The following is a 24066-nucleotide window of genomic DNA, read 5'->3' as shown; positions in this document are numbered from 1 at the left end:
ATTATCGTGCTGGAAGTAATCATCCAAAGATGGGTGTTCTGTGATCATAGATGGGTGGACATGGTCAGGTAGGCTGTGGCATTTAAACAATGCTCAATTGGTACCAAGGGGCTCAAAGTGTAGCAAGAAGATATCCCCCGCATCATAACACCACCAGCCTGAAATGTTGATGTAGAGCTGCCAGAGCAGAATAGATCCATGGTTTTATGTTGTTTATGCCAACATAAAACCAGATGACATTTTACAATCAGACCAGATGACATTTTACAATCTTGTATTGCACAGTTTTGGTGAGCCTTTGCAAATTCAAGTCTCAGGTTCCTATTCTTAGCTGACTGGAGGGGCACCCGCTGTGGTCTTCTGCTGCTGTAGTCCACCTGCTTCAAGGCTCGATGTGTTATGTATTCAGAGATGATATTCTGAATACTTAGGTTGTAATGAGCTATTTGAGCTATTGCCGCTTTTCACTCTGCTCATTCTCCTGACACCTCTGACACAAACATTCTCTGAAAAACCTAGAGATGTCTCTGTGTGAAATACTCATACCAACCCTCCTGGCACCAACAATACAGCATTTAACCACTTAAGGACCACAGGCTTAAACCCCCTAGTGACCAGGCCATTTTTTACTAATTAGGCCACTGCAGCTTTAAGGCCTCGCTGCAGGGCTGCACAACTCAGCACACAAGTGATTTCATAACATACACCCCCCCCTTTACTGCCCACCAACAGAGCTTTCGGTTGGTGGGCTGTGATCGCTCCCCCAATGTTTATTTTTTAATTTTTTTTACAAATATTTGTGTTAATGTTTGCAATAAATTTTGCCAATTCTTTTATTATTTTTTAACCCCCCCCCCTTCCCGCCAGCCAATCAGCGCGATCGGCTGTCATTCTCTTCAGTCTATGACAGCGGATCGCTTCCCTGCCTCCAGAGGGGACAGCCGTGTCACACGGCTGTCCCCAGTACAGCGCTGCCATAGATCGCATCGCTGTACTATCTAAATAGATGGTGGTTTTGCCATCTAACAGTCTCCTAGCGGTGATCGCCGCTGGGAGACTGATGACGTGCTCCGTCATTCAAGCGGAGATGCCCGCACATCAACGCGCACAATCTCCTGCAAAACCCTGCCCCAGGACTTGACGCCAATTAGTGTTTAGTGGTCCTGGGGCTGCCGCCGCAATCGCACCCATCGGCGTGACACGGTTGTAGACACGTTAAAGTCACTTAAATCCCCTTTCCTTTCCCATTCTGATGCTGTGTCTTAACTTTAGCAATGTGTCTGCACTGCATGTGAATGCCTAAATGCATTGACTTTCTGCCATGTAATTGGCTGATTAAGCTATTTGAGTTAACAAGCAATTGAGCAAGTGTTCCTAATAAAGTGGACAGTGAGCGTATATATAAAGCCATTGACAGGCTTTAAAGCATTATGGACTTTACAGAGTTAGGGTGTACATTTTAGAGCTGCTTTAAAATCACATACTTACCTAAGAATAGACTCTGGATTCTCCAGAGGTTCCCATGCTGTCCTTGGGGGACCCTCTGGAACATCGGGGCCATGCTCCTCTTCTGGCACAAGCGTTTGGGCATGCATAAGGGGCTCCAGCTTACTGCACAGGCGCAGCCGTACTTGTGCAGACGCAGTACAGGTGCACTTGTGCTTGAAGAAAAGCACGGCCCCTTTCAGATTTCCAACAAGCCCTTGTCAATCCAGAGGACACCGTAGGAATACTGTACAGGATCCAGAGGCTTCCATCTTAGGCAAGCATGTGATTTTTAACCCGAGACAGGTACACTTTAATGTCACTAGATTATAGTGATTCTCATCCAGTAATGAATTGACCAGCGCTCAGTTGCTGTACATACTTTCAGGTAAGAAAGACTTTTATAATCACCATCTCATTCCATGTCTGGATAGATTTTACTGTGTACGGTAGAGAGCTGTACCCCTGCCACCTCCAGCTGTCCATGATTGCTGTCTGCACAGCATCTGGCCATGACAAGCGGGCAATCTTCCATCTGTCACCGCAGCCAAGCAACGAGATGTGTTGGTTTTATGTCCGTTTATTTTCCTTAGTTATTTATTTTTGACACACAGGGCTATGCTCACTATATGAAATAACTGTGAGATGTTACAATGTCCCATGTTAATATATTAGGAAGTGGAATCTTCTTGTGTCACTGTGCATATGTTGTTTACTGGTAACAATGACTGGAAATGATGTCCATTTTTAAATAAATCAAACGAGAAAAATTCTTGCAAACTTTAGACTAGATATTTGAGATTTGTAATACCAGACAAAATAGATTACATTCTGATGTTACTGCTAACAGTGATTCTATTCATATTTTTTAATTTACTTTTTTATCCATCTCTTTATCGGCTTCCCATTTCTATTATAGTCCCAGTTAGCCAATAAATGGTATCATCCTGACTCAAAACTTCCTGCTTTTACTGACGGCTAACATGGTACAACAGTCTCAGGTGATGCTCTGTTTAACAAGTGTAAACCATTGTGTTCTGGGTAATGGAAATCTAGGAATGAACCCCTTAAATTGCCATCAGTACCCCGTGTAGAAAATACACTAAGGGGGTGGGGACATTGGGTTGTTTGATGGATGGTCCACACTGAAAAGCTGTGATGATTGAATTTCAGCCAAAATCTGATCAAAGCTATTGCAGTGGAATTTTGTGGCGCTTCAGTTTTTTTCTGCTCTTTAAAGTAATAAAACATGATTGGTTTATGTTTATATTGGTGAAATTATTAGATTACATCAAATTGAGTGTGTTGTGTGTGTCTACTTTCAGTTGGTATCAAACCCATCACCCTTTACTAACTTTGCAATGTGTGAGAGTTGCACTCAGATTAAAGTAATCATTTTTTCCAAGCCAGTATGCCACTTTGAGATGAGGAAGGGTTAATTGCCAGTCTGTGCTTTCCTTGTTGGGATACAGGGAGCCAAGACACACCAGACCTTTGCTCCTTGGTGATTTAATATTTAGTGCCACTGGAATTGAGTCTCTATAGCAACCAAATCTTGAGCAACTGTCTATGCTTAGAGAGCTGAAAAAAGCATGGATATTAATAGTGTGTATGGTAAGAAAAAAAATTATAAAGTACAAGTGGTTATAGCACAATAATAAGAAATACCATAAAAAGCAAAGCTGTAAAAATGGCAGCAATTTCTGCCTTTCATCAAACTACAGGTTACTGACACAAGATATCTCCCAGATTATAATACATCATAAAAAACACAGGACTTATCTCATCAATTATCTCACCTGACTTATTTTTCACCTTCGCTATGAGAAGAAATAGTTTATGGAGTAAACAAATATGGAGAAATCATTTGTGAGATAAATTATCAGTGAAGACTTAAAGTGGACCTAAACTCTTGCACAGGACACGTAAAACTGAGAAAAATGTGTGTGTTTGTAGAGAGAAGAGCCTGATCCCCCCCATCTTTAAGTAATCACAAGTGTAATTTGATCTCTCAGCCGTGTTAGCCCAGAAATTCGTCAGTCTCCTGAGACACAACAAATTTGTAAACATAGAAGGTTAACCCTTTGTCTGCTTCCATGAAAGCAGGAAGTGGACACACTGCAAATTTATTGCAGGAGTTTTGTACATGTTTTTCTTTAAAGTGTACCAGAGACGTTTAAAGCAGCAAGATTTGATACTTTCCCGGGGCTTCCTCCAGCCCCATAAGCACAACTGAGTCCCACTCTGTCCTCCGGCAGTCAGCCATTCAGCCGCGATCAGCCCCGGTAACAGGCTCAGTCGGGTCCAGTCTGGGTCTTCTGTGCATGCGCAGGAAACCCGCACTGACGCGACTGAGCCAGTTACCGGGGCTGAACTGATCGCGGCTGAACGGTAGACTGCGGGAGGACAGCGAGGGACTCAGGCGTGCTTATGGGGCTGGAGGAAGCCCCGGGGAAGTATCAAATCTTGCTGCTTTAACGGCTCTGGTTTAGTTTAAAGGTTATTATCCTGTTGCTTATCTTTTAGCGCAGAGAAGGAGTTCTGAGTTCAGGTCCGCTGCAATAAGGAGAAATGATTCATGAGGTATACAGATACAGAGTAATAACTTATGAGATAAGGGGATATGGTGGGATAAGTTCTGGCATTGTGATTGTTTATATGCTATTCAATACAATAATGAGAGGCTGTTCTAATGTACAAAATTCCCAAAAATAGAAAACCTCCAATCTTTACTGCTGTCTTAAGCTTGCCATACACTTATAGATTTCCACCCAATTTTCCAAAACGATTGATTTGTTTCTGATAAGAATCGATTCACAATGTATCGATTCCTACCATACACTACACATCAATTTCCAATAGAATCCTGCAGGGAATCTTTTGAAAATCGATTAAACTGCAGAGTTTCACTGCTTGATGCACTGCAAAGCTATAGGACAGCGATCTGCCAATGCTCTTGCCTTACCCCGATTGTTTTTAAATTTTAGTCAAAATCGATAAAAAAATCTATTTATCTGACATATTTGGGGATCGATTTCCAGCAAATGAATTGAATCTGCAAGGAAGCGAATGAGAAATTGAATGAGTGTTTGGCCACCGGTACTGATGAATTGATGAATTTTTATAGGCTGCTGTGAAACACTGCAAATTGCAGGGTCTCTGTGACTTATTACCTTTCTATCATCTGAGATCTCCTTACAGATTCGGTTGGTGTGTTTGGATGTGCAAATAGTAGGCAAATGAATGATGCACAGATCAGGCAGACCCCTATGCTCACAAGTTTAATAGGATGATAACGTTTGTAGCCTCAGTGTATCCGATCATTGCATCTTTCATTAATTGTGTTGTAAGAAACTACTAATGATTTGCTGTTGACTGACTACATGCCAAGAAGTGTTAGGTTCGGTTCACACTACCTCTCTTTCACGGAACGGACCACTACAAGCCAACAGACTGCGGCCTACTGATCCTATGTTAGATGTAGGATCTGTTCAAAGATGTGCTGACCTGGTCAGAAACTGAACTAATTTTCCTGATCTGCATGATTTGTACAGAAGCCAGATATATCATCATAGCAGTTCTATGATGACACATCTAATGCAATGGATATATAAGTTCTATTTGTTCTGTTCCATGAATGGTGGCAGCGTAGAGAGCACTTAGACTTAATATGCACATAAAATTAGTGTTTTTGTACACATAATGCCATTGAGATGTGTAAAAGGAAAAATAATCCTGACCAAAATGGGCCAGCTATACTTACCTTGCAGCTCCTCTATCAACTGCCATGTTTAAAGTGACACTGTGGTAAGTCATTGCATTCATGTCTGGTTGTAAGACTGTGCACCAGATAACCTTACTGCCTCCATAGCATTGGCCGCCATCATAAACCATTCTACTAAGCTTCAGTAAATCTGCAATCAGATAAAATCTTATCCATTGATCTCGGTTGCAGATTTTGTTTCTAGTGGAAATCTAGTTTTTATGCTTATGTAAGTAGAGGGAAGCCTCTGGATATCATAGAGCCTTCCCATTCTTCCATTTTGTTAGGGCCGGTTTCCATTTAGCCGGCATGCGGCTTGCAGGACGCACGCGGCACTTGCAATAATGCCATGCACAGCCATAGGGATTTGGCTGCTTTCTGCAGAAAACTGTTGCATGCCGTCCAGAATCTAACCAAAGTGCAATGGCAAAGCATTGGAGGGAAAGGCAGTGTTTCCCTGCCCGAGTCGCCTGCAGATTTGGTTTAGTGGAAACAGACCCTTACAGTTCTGTCCTCCAGTTTAGCTATTCGTTCGAAAAGTTCTTCAGAACTGCTCGAGTCCCCAAGTAGTTCCAACAGGGCCGGAGCTACCATAGGAAAAAATAGGCAATTGCCCCAGGGCCCCAAAGCCTGTAGGGGACCCCAAGGTGTCCCTCCCCCATCTTAACTGTTGCTCCCCAGGGACTCTCCAGAGTCTGTTAAGTTGGGAGGTGATTGGGGGAGGGTCAGCAGCCAGCTCAAGGGCCCAGGAGGGAAATGTGGCTGCAACAAAGGGTCTCTAATGACACTTTTTGGTTGGGGGTTGTCTGTAGGGGGGGCCCAGGCTAATTTTGCCATAGGGCCCAATTGTTACTTGAACCGGCCCTGAGTTCCAAGGAGGAGCTGCCAATGCGCAGTAGGGATTTGCTTGTCCTTGGAAGCTGCTCAGGGATTTGAGTAGAGTAGGGTCAAATATATATCTGGAACTTTCCATCTACTAATTTTCCTCTTTACTTCAGGTTTACTTTAAGTATAAAGTTGACTCCAACCTCTCTCCTTGTCTGGTTTAGTGTGGATGTAGAGTCAGTCAATTACATCAATAGGTGCGTGGGAGGTGCATAGCTGGCAGGTGTGCAACATGGGTGGAAGGGTGGCTTGGCAAGAATAGGAAGGAGCATGAACAACACCTCTGTAGGCCTCTGTGTGCCTCTTGATGGCTAATATTTTTCTCATGCATGGGAAGTTGTCCGCTATTAATACTGACTGATACTGACAGATGGATTAATGGGGATTCAGGACGATCAAATCATGGATTAAAGGGCTTTACTCACTATTCATCAATAGAATCTCATTGCTTTAAACTGCAAAGCCACTGCCTGCACTGGTGAAAAGGTTGGAATTAGCCTGGTTACCATAGACAACCGTTTGTATCTTGGGTCATTTGATAAATACAGTCAACTTTCATTCATTCATAGTGAAGCTTGCAGGAATGCTTTAACAGATGTCTTAACTGATTTGTTCTCGGGTTACTAGTTTCCTGTCATGCGCTGTGGCTTGACAGCTTCAATATCTGAAGTGAAAGCAAGCATACAACCCTGAAGAAAAACATTTAACAAGACAGAACATAAAAATCTTATTACTCTAATTCAAGTATTTATCTATAAAATTAACCGACATGTTTACAAGACAGAGATGGCCACAGCCTTTTAATAGGGCTTCAAATAAACGTTGAGGAGAAGCAGTCATCATCATCATAATGAAATGTAAAACACATCAGCTCATAAATTAAGCAATCCAACTGCCAGGTCAGTAGACCAGTGCAACTTCTATATAAAGATCACTTTAGGGCTCATTCACACTATGAGCGGCTGTGAGTTTTGACGCACTGCACATAGTGTGCGTTTTACATGGTAACGTGAAAGTCCATAAACTTTTATTTTATCATTCACACTACAGCAGTGAGTTGCTGTGCAGTGCATTTCAACTCATCGGGAGTTTTAAACTCATGGAAATGCACAGCAACTCACAAACCCATTCGCAAACATTCATACTTTTTTTTGTTTTATTCATGCATGTTCATGCATTTCAACTCACTGGCAAGTGTGAATGAGCCCTAAATAAAAAAAATCTACAAGTTTGGTGACCATCACCTCATTTGAGCAATATTACCACCAGTAAAAATACCCAGCAATATGGATGGGCGGGACACCAGATGCTACTTAAGAAAACTGCAAACATTTATATAAACAAGTATACAGCTGATCGCCCATAGGGCAGCTATACATTACCACCAGCTGACATCAATCAACGGGCAGCAGAATCAGCTCGGCCTCAGCAACGGCTTCAGCAGTCTTTGCCCAGCAACAAGCAAGGTAATAAAACAAAGAAGGCAGGAGTAAAACCTGTCCAAAGGCAGTTACCTTTGCCTAGAACATATACTGTGGCTCACTAATACTTTAAAATAGAACATATCATGGGTATTTATAGGGGAACTCTGACCCCTTAATTGGGGGGGGGGGGGGATAAAAAAACACTAAATATATACATACATATATATATATATATATATATATATATATATATATATATATGTATGGGCTCCAGGTCTCTTCACCTCTTCACGCCGCCACTGCCACCACACCCTACGCCCACCGCACTCTCGCCACCTGCCGCATGCACACAAATCCGCCCGCTCGCCCAGCCCGCCCGCTGATACAGGGACAGACGCAGGGACACTTGTACTTTTTATATATATATATATATATATATATATATATATATATATATATATATATATATATATATATATATATAACCACAAAGTAAATAATAAAGCGAGAGAAGAGAATATACTCTCTAGGTGAGAAGATGTGGTTGGGGGGAGGGAGGGTGCGTGTGTTGGGCTGCTGCACTGTTTGTCCCTTGCCCTGCCTACAGGAAGAAGTGACACCATAGGATGTACATGACCCAGGGTACTGGCAATATCAGTAATTGGCTCCCCTGTGCAATTAAATGTGTGACCTGGATTTTACCAAGCAATAAATATTATGAGAAGAAGTGTGACTTGTCATGTTGTTCATCATTCACACAACAGAGTGGTGACCGGTGTGTGACAGTCTGTGAATCTTACCCCCAGTGTTGGAAAGGTTAATGGTGTCACATACGGTTTACTTGTTTCCTTAGAATGAAACATGAAGAGAGGTGATACGTTCCCTCCACAAGTCAGATGGAAAATAAATTTGTCATATGTCTATCTTGTTGTTTCAGGTTTCCCCAAATGACTTCTCTAGCAGTCATTTAAAAAGCAGTAAGTGGCGTTCCTTGGGTGACTGATTCTGGCATCTTTGGAGGTGCAGAGATTTCTACTTCAAGATGCTGATTAAGGAATATCGCATCCCACTTCCTATGACTGTGGAGGAGTACCGGATTGCACAGCTCTACATGATTCAGGTATCAGCTTTGTAATTCTTTTATGTGGGTTTTTTTCTTCAGAGATAAATGCCGGTAAACTCAGAGGATAACGGACCTTCATATAACTGATTCTTTCCTTATTTCACTATAATTGCACCATGTTGGTACATATGTTATAACCTCTAGGTTTAGCTAAACAAAATATATCAGACACTTTTTTTATTACTCTGTTAATTGGATGTTTGTATTTGTGTAACTCTACTAATTACCCCATCCAAAAAAATACTTAGCAAATCATTTCTATATAGTTGGCTCAGCCGCTCTGCATGTTCCATTTTGATCATTGCCTTACTTTTGCCGCCAAAGATGGGAGTGCTTACTCTAGAAGTTATTGTTATAGAGCCAGTACTTTTCCAGATAGGTACCTTACTCAAGATTAGTTGTCAAATAGAACCAGGAAGAAAAGCATAATAGGGAGGCAGTTCCAATTTCCTTCACAGGGGTAACAACAAATGTTAATGCATTGCCATGTTAATGCATGCTAATGTATGGCCTATTAATATTAACAGCCTTGCTGCACTCCCTAGAACTTTCTGAAATTTGTCTTGGTTTTCTTGCTGGTCTTGTACTCCTGTATGGTGTCCCCTCTACAAAGTAGTGGCTCTCAGGACCTGACACACTAATTTTGTGGGCCTGAGGGTTTTATGAGGGGGGGGGTTGTTGGAGATAGACGGCTGGGACAAACTACTGAAGGCACTAGACTTTTACACACTATATGTGTATTTGATCTGGCTAAAATTAGTCATACTTGCCTTGATGGCAGCCCATGTGTTTGTGGAGTAGTGATTGAGGAATCACTGTTGTGCCATTTGCTCTAGATCAGATTTCAGTGGAAATGACTGAGTTGTTGTTTTGCTGCTATAATTGTTTTGTTTATTGCAGTATAAAAAAAATGCAATGCTTAATCCCCTACATGAATATATACCTCCAGTCAGGCTGAGACTAAAATAAATAAAGATAAAATATCCTTATTATATGACCACATTAATTTTTTCACATTAACATAATATCCGAGCAAAAGACAGAAAAAGGAGTCCCATAAGCTTGCCACAAGTTAAGTCCTCAGATAGACTCCATTCAGATCCAATAAAACAACTTCAGCGCTAAAAGTCACAAACCCCTAATGACGCGTTAGCGAAACCTGGTCGGGCGGACGGATGGTGGAAGGGAGAGCGGCACTCCACTGAAATGTTTATATACACGCGCTGTTTTACTGCGGATCCCGTCACAAGGGCCCGGAAGTGAGTATTTGTATATGGTTTTTATGCTTAATAAATAAGTGATCCTTTTAAATGGAATACACTTAGATCTGCTTATTTAATTTATCACGCATATGCTGGGAGTATCTATGCTGTATGAAAGAGGATGGCAGGCATATATGGAAGCTTGAGACAAACCCTTAAAGCTGTGATCGTGGTGGTTACCATACAAACGCTTAGACCTTATGATTTGAGTCTGTTTAGAAGCCAGTAAGCCTGCACTTTGAAGGGTGTTGGTGATGGAATTAAATATTGGAGTACCTTTTAGCACTGAAGTTGTTTTATTGCACATTAATTTTTGATCAGACTCCCCACCCCATAAAAGTAGTTGCCAGACTTGTGTGCATTTATGTTGCAAAGTACAAGGTAGTGTAATCCATTGTATGGTACTGTGCAGATCAGTCGAATGAATGGGCCCCTGATTTCTCCATGTGCACTGAGGGGCACCAGACCACATTGAATCTCACCTATACTGTACTTTGCACTGTAGTGATCTGCTGGACTGACAAACTGCAAGGCAGCCAGAAATGTAGTTTATGTAACCATGGTTTCACTCTAGAGAGGGCTGGACTGACACTCGCTGAAAACTTTTAACTGCAGCCTGTTATCTCTATGATGTGTGTAGTACACTGAGCAGAACAGCAGCCACAACTTCTAGTTTGGCAGGCAGCCCACACCAACTCCTGTGTGGCAAATCACGGGTCACAACATGATCAGTATTTAATGTTTCATATGTGTAACAGTGAATATTATTTGACAGAGGTGCTAGCAAAGACACAAAACAGTAGTCAATGGCATTCTTATATCATTTCCCTGAATGGATTGTAAAAGTTATTTGGCTACAGACAACTTTACTGTTTAAATTTCTCCTTATTATTGTTTTAAAGATTACATGCAAGAACAAAACAAAAAAAACTAAACATTTGACAATTCATATAATAAAGATCCAAACCTATATATGATGTACACTTGTTGATTAATCAATCACCAAACATAGGTTCAATCAAAGGTAAACAAAACCTGCAAAACAAATTAACAATGGGAGAGGGTATATGTACAAGAACACAGGGTGGAGGTATATACAGGGACAGGGTATCCAGCCAGATAAGGACCACAGAAGAGTGAAGATGGGAACTTTTAGAGTCTGTTTAACAAACTACATTATAGCATATCCCAGAAGGCCATTTAGTCTCTGAATACTAAACAACAGGGCCATGTAGAAATATATTAATTTAGTTAGTCATTTTCTAAACCCCATAATTCATCCATCCTCATTAATTCATTAAGGCTTCCACCCAGCCTCTTAAAGAAGAGTGTCAGGTATAGCAGTATTACCTCACCAGCGGAGAGTGCTGCGGCCGCTGCTTCCTTGTCTGACGTCACTACGGCGGCGGCCGCATCCTCTCAGACATCTTGCACAGCCCCTGGCAGGACAGGTCTCTCCTCTGCACATCAGATTAGGTCAGCATGCTCGCGGACGGGGTGGCAGGACCTTTATAATCTGAGTAGACGGGTCAGCTGATCTTGCGGTCAGCTGACACCAGCCTGCCAATCGCACGCGGCTTGAATTTGCTTTCTGTATTTAAGCTGGGAGATGTAATTGGCTCATTGTCTGTTGTTGCGAATACTTTGTGTTAGCGCTCAGACCTTAGATAGCTGTAATAATAACTGCTCTGACTATTCTTTCTGCCTTGTGATTTTGTACCTCTGCCCATTTGATCTTGTTCCCAAATTTTGCTTGAACTTCACTCTGATTCTGCTTGTCGATTCTGTACCTTATCTGCCAGTCTGTTGCCTACCTGATCTGTCTGACTATTCTCTCTCACCAGTGGGCCCTCGCCACTGGTGAGATTACCGCTGTGGTTCTATCTGTAACCTCCATCGTCACTGGTGAGGTTACCGCTGAGAATCTATCAGAAACTTACTGTTTGCACCAATCACTACACTTTGTGCAATAAAGCTAGTGACTTTTGTCACGTCTTACACGCCATTTGCTTACTATATCTGTATTGTTGGTAATTCTGCAGATCACCGTGTAATCAGATATAGTATCTGTATTATTGGTGATACTGCAGATCACCACATAATCAGAAATCTGTTATCCTGCTGACACTAATTGTTACAGAGAGGGAAAGGCATCTTTCCCAGGCATCTTTAGGTGCCTTTTATTTCCTATGGGGCATATTTATAAAGCAACGATTAACTTGCTATGCTCATTCATTGTATTATTGCTGCACTACTCCCAGTATTTAGCCTGTTATTTCTGTTATTTCTAAAACCATGATGCCTGAAATGCAGCACCAAAGCCAATTTCCAAACATTGGAATTAAATCAAGTTGGCAATAACATGGTGATAACCAGAGGAAGGTTGTCAGGTGTTGCTCTCGCCCACTGACCTGCATTGGTATCGCCACCTTCAGGACAGTGTTATAATGCAGAGTAATTCAGGCAGAGGTAACATTTGCTTTATAAATGCATAAACACTCACTTTTCAAGCACTTGACAATACTGTAACCAAGGTTTGAACTTCATCCCAATCAGTAGCTGATACCCCTTTTCCTATGAGAAATCATTACCTTTTCTCGAATAGATCAGAGACGTCTGTATGGCTAATACTGTGGTGAAACCCCTCCCACAGTGTTGAGTCAGGACCCTAGGTTCTGACATCATACAGTGGGAGCCCTGTTGGATTGTGGGAAATAACAGCTTCCAACTGCCTATCAACCAGTATTTCCCTCTGTGCAAATGTATATCTGAAAAAACAACCTTAGGCCTCTTGCACACTACATGCGATTCTGATTTTTTTTTATGTGATCCGATTTTGGATTCCGATTAAAAAACTTACTGCATGCTGCTGAGATTTTTAAACTTAATCCAAAATCAGACATATAAAAAATCGGAATTGCATGTAGTGTGAAAGAGGCCTTATGTATATCTAAAAAAAACAATCTTTTAGCATATCGCCTTGTTAAGGGGTGTGGTGATAGATTATAGCAGTTGATGCTGTCTGTGTTTTTTTTGTTTTTCATTTCTGTCAATAGCAAAGATGATTACTTGCAGGTTGATTGTGGATCATACAATATGAAAACATTACATGGCGAATATCAATCATTTCTTGATCTCTTTTCTATTTTATAAGTTTTCACTTTGCAATGTATTTATTGTTTTCCCCTTTTCACTGTAGTTCCTTTTAAAATACCAAAACACCGCAAGAAAAGAAAAAAAATTCTCCTAGGAGATACGCTTTTGTCTACTGTTTAAAATAACCAAACAAGTAGGGGGAAACCGACTGTCAAGCATTCTCTTGCTTTCTGGTGGCTTAGAGGGCATTTTAATGATAAGGTGTGACAGTATCACCTAGGAGAAAACTTAGGAAAAAATTGAATAAGGGCCTATATGTTCTCATGCACAGGTAAAAGGGGAGAATTTTATAGCTGATATTTCTTACTGCACCCTTCGATTCAGCTATTTATTCAGTATGTTGTGTTAACTTTATATTTTCAGTTTTATGTAATATGTTTGCTTTAAAGGGATACTGTAGGGGGGTCGGGGGAAAATGAGCTGAACTTACCCGGGGCTTCTAATGGTCCCCCGCAGACATCCTGTGTTGGCGCAGCCACTCACCGATGCTCCGGCCCCGCCTCCAGTTCACTTCTGGAATTTCTGACTTTAAAGTCACAAAACCACTGCGCCTGCACGCCCGTGTCCTCGCTCCCGCTGATGTCACCAGGAGTGTACTGAGCAGACACAGACCATACTGGGCCTGCGTTGTGCACTCTTGATGACATCAGCGGGATCGAGGACAAGGCAACGCAGGCGCAGTGGTTTTCAGACTTTAAAGTCTGAAATTCCAGAAGTGAACCGGAGGCGGGGCCGGAGCATCGGTGAGTGGCTGCGCCAACACAGGATGTCTGCGGGGGACCGGTAGAAGCCCCGGGTAAGTTCAACTCATTTTCCCCTGACCCCCCTACAGTATCCCTTTAAGCTATAATTTTGGTTTTTAAACCATGACTATAGAGATAATATAGTTGGAACAAGACCGATTCAATAAATACCTGTGTTAAAATAAATTCAATTGGGAGTCCCGTCTCATTGAAAGTAATCATTTTTGTGTGAATTAAAAACCTGAATTTGTGTTCGCCAACTGCAGAAAAGCCATAGTTTTAACAATTGTGCAGATATGAGAGCAGAATACTCTATATCATCTCACAAAGCTAATTAGGTTAAAATAATCTTGTATCATGCATGAAGGATGCATATTACAGTGCGAACGGAAAGAGAGGGTCTCAGCTGCAGGCTCCATGGTTACGGGTGACATCAGTCTGTGCAGCTCTAGCTATGATGTGCTGGGGATGCAGTGCATATTATCCTAAAGTAAACCCAGAGGATTGCTGATGTAGCCATGTTTCCAAGGCAACAGATGCTGAGGACTGAACCCAAAGTGAGAGTTAAGCCTGTGGTTTATGTGACTAGCTGTGGCAGGGAGAGAAAGAGGAGAGTTAGAAGTCGTGGCATACATACGTAGTGGCAGTCATGATCTGGCAGAAATAGATCTGGAAGCAGGAAAGGAGGGGGGGGGGGGGGTGTTTGTGTACACTGATAGGGGCAGACAGCGGTGTAGGGAGGAGTCCATGTACCAGCACAGTGCTCAGGTTTTGCCTGGATGAATCTATATTACATCAGTAAATTCTTTGGTGTTTGGTTGTACTGTAGGAAAAGTAGGCTGTTGAAAGGTACAGAATGTGGCTAACTCTAAAAGCAGAACTAAATTCGAGTAACGCAGCACAGCATAAAGTAAAAACGCCAGTGGCAATATTTTAAATTTCTGCCTTTAAAATTATGGCATTATAAAACCTATGTTATTGAGAGAATTTTCACTTACAGTGGCTTGCAAAAGTATTCGGCCCCCTTGAAATTTTCCACATTTTGTCACATAACTGCCACAAACCTGAATCAATTTTATTGGAATTCCACATGAAAGATTAATACAAAGTGGTGTACACGTGAGAAGTGGAACGAAAATCATACATGATTCCAAACATTTTTTACAACTGCAAAGTGGGGTGTGCGTAATTATTCGGCCCCTTTTGGTCTGAGTGCAGTCAGTTGCCCATAGCCTTTTCCTGATTAGTGCTAATGGCTAAATAGAGTGCACCTGTGTGTAATCTAATGTCAGTACAAATACAGCTGCTCTGTGACGGCCTCAGAGGTTATCTAAGAGAATATTGGTAGCAATAATACCATGAAGTCCAAAGAACACACCAGACAGGTCAGGGATAAAGTTATTGAGACATTTAAAGCAGGCTTAGGCTACAAAAAGGTTTCCAAAGCCTTGAACATCCCACGGAGCACTGTTAAGCGATCATTCAGAAATGGAAGGGGTATGGCACAACTGTAAACCTACCAAGACAAGGCCGTCCACCTAAATTTACAGGCCGAACAAGGAGAGCGCTGATCAGAAATGCAGTCAAGTGGCCCATGGTGACTCAGGATGAGCTACAGAGATCTACAGCTCAGGTGGGGGAATCTGTCCATAGGACAACTATTAGTCGTGCACTGCACAAAGTTGGCCTTTATGGAAGAGTGGCAAGAAGAAAGCCATTGTTAACAAAAGCATAAGAAGTCCCGTTTGCAGTTTGCCACAAGCCATGTGGGGGACACAGCAAACATGTTGCAGAAGGTGCTCTGGTCAGATGAGACCAAAATGGAACGTTTTGGCCAAAATGCAAAACGCTATGTGTGATGGAAAATGAACACTGCACATCTCTCTGAACACACCATCCCCACTGTCAAATATGGTGGTGGCAGCATCATGCTCTGGGGGTGCTTCTCTTCAGCAGGGACAGGAAGCTGGTCAGAGTTGATAGGAAGATGGATGGAGCCATATACAGGGCAATCTTGGAAGAAGCTGGGAGAATGGTAGGAGGCGCCCGTGGACATGGCGCCCAGGACATACAGGTGGACACTTTAGGCACACCCATAGACCTGAGGAAGCGGCTCGGCCGCGAAACGCGTTGTCACTTGTGCCCCAATAAAGCTTGAAAAACTTCAACTACTACTGTGCGTATGAGTCCTACTGTGTTAAGGTAGGAAATCTAGTATCTTATTCTAATTACTACTACATTTACAATTATGAGTCCACGGGCGCCTCCTACCATTCTCCCAGCTTATCCTACCCCTGTTTAGGGGAGTGCACACTTGGAAGGCCTTTCCAGTGGCATACTTTTCTTTTGGAGCTGCGACCAACCATACTGCTAGAAGTAAGGCCGAGTGAGGACGGTACTTCCTCACATGCGATCAAAAGTGGTTGCATATATCTAGCAACCCAAACTCTGTGAGTATATTTCCTCCTATCTGCACACATACTCTGGTGTCCTTTTGATAATACACCAGATCGGGCTCCCGGTCTCTCTGTGTCTTTTTTGTCTCTTACTAAAAACCCAATCTTGGAAGAAAACCTCTTGGAGTCTGCAAAAGACTTGAGACTGGGGTGGAGGTTCACCTTCCAGCAAGACAACGACCCTAAACATAAATCCAGGGCAAAAATGGAATGGTTTAAAACAAAACATATCCATGCGTTAGAATGGCCCGGTCAAAGTCCAGATCTAAATCCAATCGAGAATCTGTGGCAAGATCTGAAAACTGCTGTTCACAAACGCTGTCCATCTAATCTGACTGAGCTGGAGCTGTTTTGCCAAGAAGAAAGGGCAAGGATTTCAGTCTCTAGCTGTGCAAAGCTGGTAGAGACATACCCTAAAAAACTGGCAGCTGTAATTGCAGCAAAAGGCGGTTCTACAAAGTATTGACTCAAGGGACCGAATAATTACACACACCCCACTTTGCAGCTATTTATTTGTAGAAAATGTTTGGAATCATGTATGATTTTCGTTCCAATTCTCACGTGTACACCACTTTGTATTGGTCTTTCACATGGAATTCCAATAACATTGATTCATGTTTGTGGCAGTAATATGACAAAATGTGGAAGACTTCAAGGGGGCAAATACTTTTGCAAGCCACTGTACCTGTTTTCATGAACCTTGTTGGGTATTTGAAGTGAAGACAAAGTGAAAAATTATCTTTAGAATAAATGTAGATAAATACTACTTCTACTTACATAACAGGTGTATTGTGCTATCCACATAATGATTCCTGTGAATTTTACAAAGGAAAAGCAGAACATCCTAGTCTAGGCAGGGGCCATCTTGCCAAGCTAATGCTGACATCATATCCTCCCTGACTTTTGTTTTCCCCCCTCCTTTCTCTTGCTCATTGTGTATTCATTAGCTGCCCCCCTCCCAAAGTCTTTTTTTTTTATTTACACATCCAATCACTGAGTCACCTCAGCCTTGCTTGTAAACACAAGTGATCAGCTAGGCAGGGAAATAAATGAAAGAGGAGGAATATATTATAGATAAAAATAACTCCCAGCATTCAACTTTTTGGCACTGTTTGGCACTAGGGCCAGTGCTCCTAAAGTATGTGATAACTACAAACCATAACAGCAGAAAAAGTTTTGAATGCAGGATTAGCATCTTTATCACTTAATACACTCAGACCAGTTGCTGTTGAAATTTGATTTTTATGGTGACAATACCGCTTTAAAGAAAACCAGAGATACACTTTGGCACAAAATTAACATATTCCCTGATAGATTTTACAAAATAAATACTATACCTGGTATATTCACAGCTCTTGTGTGCCGTTTTTGTGTTATTTTTAATAAAACTCCATGCAAAACACAGTTCATCAGAAAAGCATATTATTTCATGGGCTGTGTGCAAAATGAAATCACCATTTCTAAAAACCTCTTATGACTAACAAATATAGATAAAAATAAATACGCTTTTCATTATACCCTTTACATTAGCAGCTCCTCCTATCTCATAGCAGCTCTCTGTGATACTGTGAGCAGGGCTGTGGAGTCGGTACAAAAATCCACTGACTCAGACTCCTCAGGTTAGGATTCCACCGGCTCCGACTCCTCGACTGACTCCTCTAATTTGCATATTAAATCTTTGTTGATTGAAAGGATGTAACATGAAATGCATCTCCTAACTGCCAATGCATAGGAATTTTAAAATACAACTGAAGTGAGAGGGATATGGAGGCTGCCATATTTATTTCCTTTTAAACAATACCAGTTGCCTGGCCAGCTGGCTGATCTTCTGCCTCTAATACTTTTAGTCATAGACTAAAACTAGTCCTTGGTAAGAGTACTTGTAGAAGACAGGAACAAAGAACAGCTATCAGGCCCTAGGCAATGTAACTGTGGGTACATGTAAGAATGATGTGCAGGTTCTCTGCAGGGGAATGAGGGGATTCTTCCTCTATTACACACTCTTCATGTACAATCTGAACCAGGTTTATAGGCGATAGACAACACCTCTGTGTTCAATGTGCACAATATTCTAGGTGGATTCCCTACAGCAGGATTCCAGGAAGAGCCGGCCCAACACCCGGCCAGGGTGTTGCTGGTAACGTGAGCCGCCGGAGGGACACGGAAAAGAGTCAGGAGGACGCTGGGGGACCTCGTGGACTAGGGTGGGCTGGAGGAAGCCCCAGGTAAGTGAATGTTTTCATTCTATGTACTGCTGTACTTCCCGCTGATGAGCCAGCCTACAGTACAGGCTTTTATCTCACACACAGAGAGTATAGAAATAGCTGCTACAGCTGAGCTGAACAGAGAAGGACGTCGCTGCTCTCTAAATGACGGCCAAGATCTGTAAGAGGTGCTATATATTATCCGATCCAGCCGGCATTTGTAACAAGATACACTAACTACCGGTAATGTGTTTCTCTTACTATTAGAAACATGCTATTAGGTGCTACTAGGGTTATCCCAGCAGCCTAAAATTCCCTGTACTGCTCCCTTAAAGTGAGAAAAAAAGCAACAGAGCCTAGTTCTATGTAGGCTTGGGACTGTACATGCACATGATTATTACATCATGTCACATGCCAGCTCAGGTACACCTAAACTGATTGCTAGTTAACTAAGACACCACTTATTTAGATTTTGGTTATATATTATCTATCAATTATTTTATTTATCACAAAACTTACTATAATAGATTTATTGTAACACACTCAGATATCACCTAAGCCTGCTGCAATCACTCCCTTGGACATGTGTACTATGTGTTGAAAATCTAGGTAATTTATAATGTCTGGATGCCTGTATTTTCCAAATCTGTCATGCAGAACTCACCCTGAAGAGCTGGGGCTTTTCATGTGGATACTGTATGGTAATGTGGAATAACTCTAGTGTCTACATAAATACCACACTTCATAAAAATGTTATCTGAACTCAAGGGGTCTTATTGCAAGATGCTTATTAAAAAAACCACTGTGTCATGATGTAACACTAGGCGGTTTTGGTAAGATGCCACCAGACCAGAACTGTTTTGGGCCTTCGGGCAGCTGGCGATGTTTGCTATTTTATTAATTTTTATTATGTGTTTCCCTGCTGTTCTGATGTCGAGATAGGTGCTAGCTGAAGTTAGGGCAGAGACACACTGCAGAATGCTCTTTGATCTGTTTTCATTTTTAAAAACCTACTCCAATGGGCTTGCCTTAAAATTGCTGTAGTCACAATTTTTTGAAAATTCACGATTGCTACAATTTTGCTACAATTTTAATGCACGTCAATGGGAGCGTGTTTTTAAAAACTAAACACGGCAGTGCATCTCTGCCCTTAAATTGACACTGAAGCCCCCCAAAATTATGATATAATGAATTGTATGTGTAGTACGGATAATTAATAGAAAATTAGTAGCAAAGAAAATAGTCTCATATTTTTATTTTCAGTTATATAGTTTTCTTTTTATAACATTGCATCATTCTCTTAATATTTGCAGTTTACACACTACACTCAGCATTCGAAATTATTTTGCAGAGCAGGCTAGTGAACTTTAGAACTTTACTCTGCAGAAAAAACTAAATACAGTACCAGACACTTAAGATAATAGCTTCAGAAGACAGAGCTCTCTGCGACTTTGAAAGTCGTGGAGCTCAATTAAAGTGAACCCCCGGACTAAAAATCTACTCAGCAGTACTGAAAAGGCTTGGTGTTTCTTTAACAGTTTCACAGCATCAGAACTTTGTTTTTCTTACCAAAGCATCATTTTTAGCTGCATTTTTAGCTAAGATCCTGTTTCCACTACACGCAGATTGGATGCAGAATGGATGCAGAAAAACTGACTCCAATGAATGTCTATGGGCCTGTTTCCACTAAACGCGATTTTTCTGATGCAGATTTTCCCATAGGAATTAATTGGAGTCAGTTTTATCTGCATCCATTGTGCATCCAATCTGCGTATAGTGGAAACAGGCCCTAAGGCATTCATTAGAGTCAGTTTTTCTGCATACAATCTGCGTTTAGTGGAAACAGGCCCTAAGCTCCACCCATCAAAGAAAACTGCCCTGGCTTTTTTTCCCCTGATGCTGTGCAAAGCATGATGGGATTTCTTGTGTTGTTGTTTACGTTGCCTAGCAACTGGGATGGGTGATCAGCACACAGGACAGTTGGAACTGTGTCTCATGCTCCCTGTCACCACCTTTCATCCAAAAAGATGGCTGCCCTCATGAAATCAAACATTTGCCTGTTCTTTTAAAACAGGGTGGGTAAGAGATTATATTACCTATATATTATATAATAGCATAACTAATGTAACTTAATGACAGTATGTTTGTTTAGGCTGAAGTCCCTCTTTAAGCTCTTTTGCATAGATAACAACTGGAGTTTCTTAACTCTTCCTGTACTGGAAACAATATTAGACTCATCTCTCTGCTGCTAATGTGTTCTTTCTTCTACAAATCATTATATCATAAGTTTATTTTCAATTCAGATTCCCTTTAAAGTGTAGCTGTCGGGCGTAAAATCAAAAATCAATTCTTTAGTTTGATCTAGTAAACAAGTAATAAGGAAGCTAAGCAGGCAACCCAAAAGTTAAAATCATTATTACTTTTCTTGTTGATAAATGATCATCCCCCAGTTTACCTGACTCTTATTTGGTAATCACAAAATTTGGTACACAGAAAGGAAGTTGCAGGGCATGCTGGGTTGTCCTTTTTTGCTTCATTACTTCCCCTCAGACTTAACTAATGCAGCCTGATTGGCTGAAGCCTTTTTCCCTCCCATTTTCCCCTCCAACATCTCTGTTCCTCTCTGATTGGCCAATATTTCTCATGCTGAGACAATGCACTTTCTATAGTGAAGGACGGGAAATTAGGCAGAGGAGAGTAAGGGAGGAAATGACATCAGGATTGGCTTCAAAATAGCCACCGTTTAAAATGGGAAATGCTAAGAAGCATTTTCTCTTTCTTTGCTGTAGAAAAATCACTAAAATCAAAACAGGACAGTGCAATACATATGTTATGTAAGTAGAGCAAGTATTTAGCTACTTATATATGTGTTTTTTTTCTGAGATAGTATGGCTAAAAGCTCCTCTTTAAAGGATACCAGAGCCGAAGGGTGTGATGTCACAGGACAGGAGCGCCCTCGCTCCCCCACATCTCCAATCAGCATGCATGCTGGGACGCAGGAGCGAGCACGCTCCTGTCCTTTGACATCACTGCATGGCCACAGGGGAGCAGAACGGACATACTGCGCATGTGCAGCACAGTTTGTCTGGGTTTTAAGTTGCCCGGGAGAATGGCACTGATTGTAGCAGAACGGCGAGTGACGGAGGGGAACGGGAGACGCGGTACTACTTTCTTTTAACCCTCTACCCACTGCACATTCCATTTTTACCAGAGCCTTTCGACTCTGTTATGCTTTAATGTTGATGTTAAAGGACCACTATTGAGTTAAAAAAAATGTATATTACATGTAAGCATACAAATAAGTATTTTTCTTCCAGAGTAAAATGAGTTATAAATTACTTTTCTTCTATGTTTCTGCCACTAACAGTGGTTAGTAGAAATCTGATGGAACTGACAGGTTTTTGACTAGTCCATCTCTTCGTAGGGATTCTTAGCAACCCCTGAAAAGGATCTATACAAAGATGCAGGCAGCCCCTTACCTGTTTGCACACTATTCTAGCAGTTGGACTGAGCGACTGCTGTTGATAATGTTTATGCACAGAGCTTTGTTTGCTGATCTTATTCATGCACAGTATCTATTTTAAAGGCTGCATATTAAATTTCGCTTCCAGTTCGCTTCATATGTTAACCATTGCAGATTCTAGCCATGACAGCAAACCATTTTGTTGTTGCCAAGTCTGTGATATGTAAATTGTAGATAGGAGGCTACAGTACTGTAAATATGTATTCTAAGCGGCACAGCTGCTGCATTCTTATCCTGTCACTTGGCTAATGCAGTAGTGACCATTAAGTAAATTAGTAAAGCTGCCTGAACATGGTACCTTCTGATCTATATCTGCACGCAGCAGAGGGTGCAGAAAGCAGAGCGAATGCAATATATTTGACGTCAGATTTAATGAACACAAAAGGGTCATTAACAGAGACCAGGCTGATTGTGGCTGCTCAAGGAGTGGGCTGCTGCTGCTAGCATGGCTTTTTATTTCCCCCAATTATTATTATTATTTTTATTCGCCATGTTGGCAGCTGAGCCAGAGTCACACAAGTGGGAGAGATTCTATATTTAGATCCATGCGTGCGCTCAAAACAGATTTGATGGTTTTAAACAGTTTGTGTGTTTATTTAGCAGTTCAAGCAGCAATGGTTCTAGAATATGGCCTCAATTCACTAAGCTTATCTCCTGTCTTTAATAACTCTTCTAGAGTTGTTACCATGGTGATAAGGCATGTAGTATTCAGGAAACATTTTACCTCAGGCAAGCCTAAAGTTAACTCTTCTGTCTTTAAATTAACTCTCCAATCCTTAAAATAACTCCAGAGTTAAAGACAGGCTGTTAATTAACTGCATGTGAAAATAACTACAGAGGAGGTAAATTAACCACTTAAGCCCAACTGGACGAGATTTCTCGTCCAGTTGGGCTGCGCGCACTCCCGCGGGTCGCGCGCGCTCCCGCGGGCCCCCCCCCCCCGTGCGCGCCCCCGCTGCTGGCCGCTAGCCCACCGATCAGTGAAAGGGATTATAAATCCCTTTCGCTGATCGGACCCCCCCGGAGAAAAGCCGACAGCGTCTCTTCAGACGCTGCGGCTTTTCTGAGCTCTGGTCTCCTTTCTTCTGCCTGGGAGCGAGATCGATCGCTCCCAGGACTTTTTGATTCTGGCCATCTTGTGGCCAAATAGCAAATTACACCTAAAAAAAAAGTTTTAAAGATAAACATATAAATATATTAAAAAAAACCCCTGTTTACCTCCCACACCAAAAAATACCCACATACAAGTTTAAATTTAAAAAAAAAAAAAAAATTACAATAAAAAAAAAACAAAAAAACATAAATAGTTACCTAAGGGTCTGAACTTTTTAAATATGCATGTCAAAGGAGTATATCAATATGATTTAATAAATTATGGGCTTCTAAACAGTGATGGACGCAAAACGGAAAAAATGCACCTTTATTTCCAAATAAAATATTGTCACCATACATTGTGATAGGGACATAATTTTAACGGTGAAATACCCGGGGCATATGGGCAAATACAATACGTGAGTTTTAATTATGGAGGCATGTATTATTTTCAAACTATAATGGCTGAAAACTGAGAAATAATGAATTTTTTCCATTTTTTTCTTATTCTTCCTGTTAAAATGCATTTACAGTAAAGTGGCTCTTAGCAAAATATACCACCCACAGAAAGCCTAATTGGTGGCGGAAAAAAACAAGATATAGATCAATTAATTGTGATGAGTAGTGATAAAGTTATTGGCAAATGAATGGGGGGTGAAAGTTGCTCGGATGTAAAAAAAATTCAACCCTTCGGGCTTAAGTGGTTAACTACAGAGGAGGTAAATTAACTACAGAGGAGGTAAATTAACTACAGAGGAGGTAAATTAACTACAGGAGAGGTAACTTAAGGAATGAAGAGGTAAGATAACTCTCTCACGTGTGGAGGTAAGTTTTCTCTTGCTTTATTATCTCTAGCATGATCTTAGTGAATTGAGGCCAATGAGTTGGATTGTTAGCCTACATATGGGTAAAAGGGTGCCGAGTTGCCTTTCCTGGATGCTGTGTCTCCA

At 41.4% G+C, this 24066-nt stretch overlaps 1 protein-coding gene across 12 annotated transcripts in view; it reads left to right on the top strand.

Moving 5' to 3' along the window:
• Positions 1–24066, top strand: part of PITPNM2 (phosphatidylinositol transfer protein membrane associated 2) — a 437162-nt gene that overhangs the window by 173924 nt on the left and 239172 nt on the right. For 11 of the 12 annotated variants that reach the window (XM_068244437.1, XM_068244424.1, XM_068244447.1 and 8 more), the window contains one exon: positions 8495–8677. In XM_068244437.1, coding sequence (XP_068100538.1) covers positions 8600–8677 — 78 coding nt within the window. In that variant the 5' untranslated portion in view covers positions 8495–8599. Of the gene's footprint in view, positions 1–3000; positions 3100–8494; positions 8678–24066 lie in introns of those variants that run through there. The other variant, XM_068244422.1, reaches the window with a different exon arrangement.

Source organism: Hyperolius riggenbachi, chromosome 1 (assembly GCF_040937935.1).
Source record: "Hyperolius riggenbachi isolate aHypRig1 chromosome 1, aHypRig1.pri, whole genome shotgun sequence".
In the NCBI taxonomy this organism is placed as follows: Eukaryota; Metazoa; Chordata; class Amphibia; order Anura; family Hyperoliidae; genus Hyperolius; species Hyperolius riggenbachi.
Note: the sequence above shows the minus strand (reverse complement) of the source record. Positions and strands in the feature narration are given on the sequence as shown.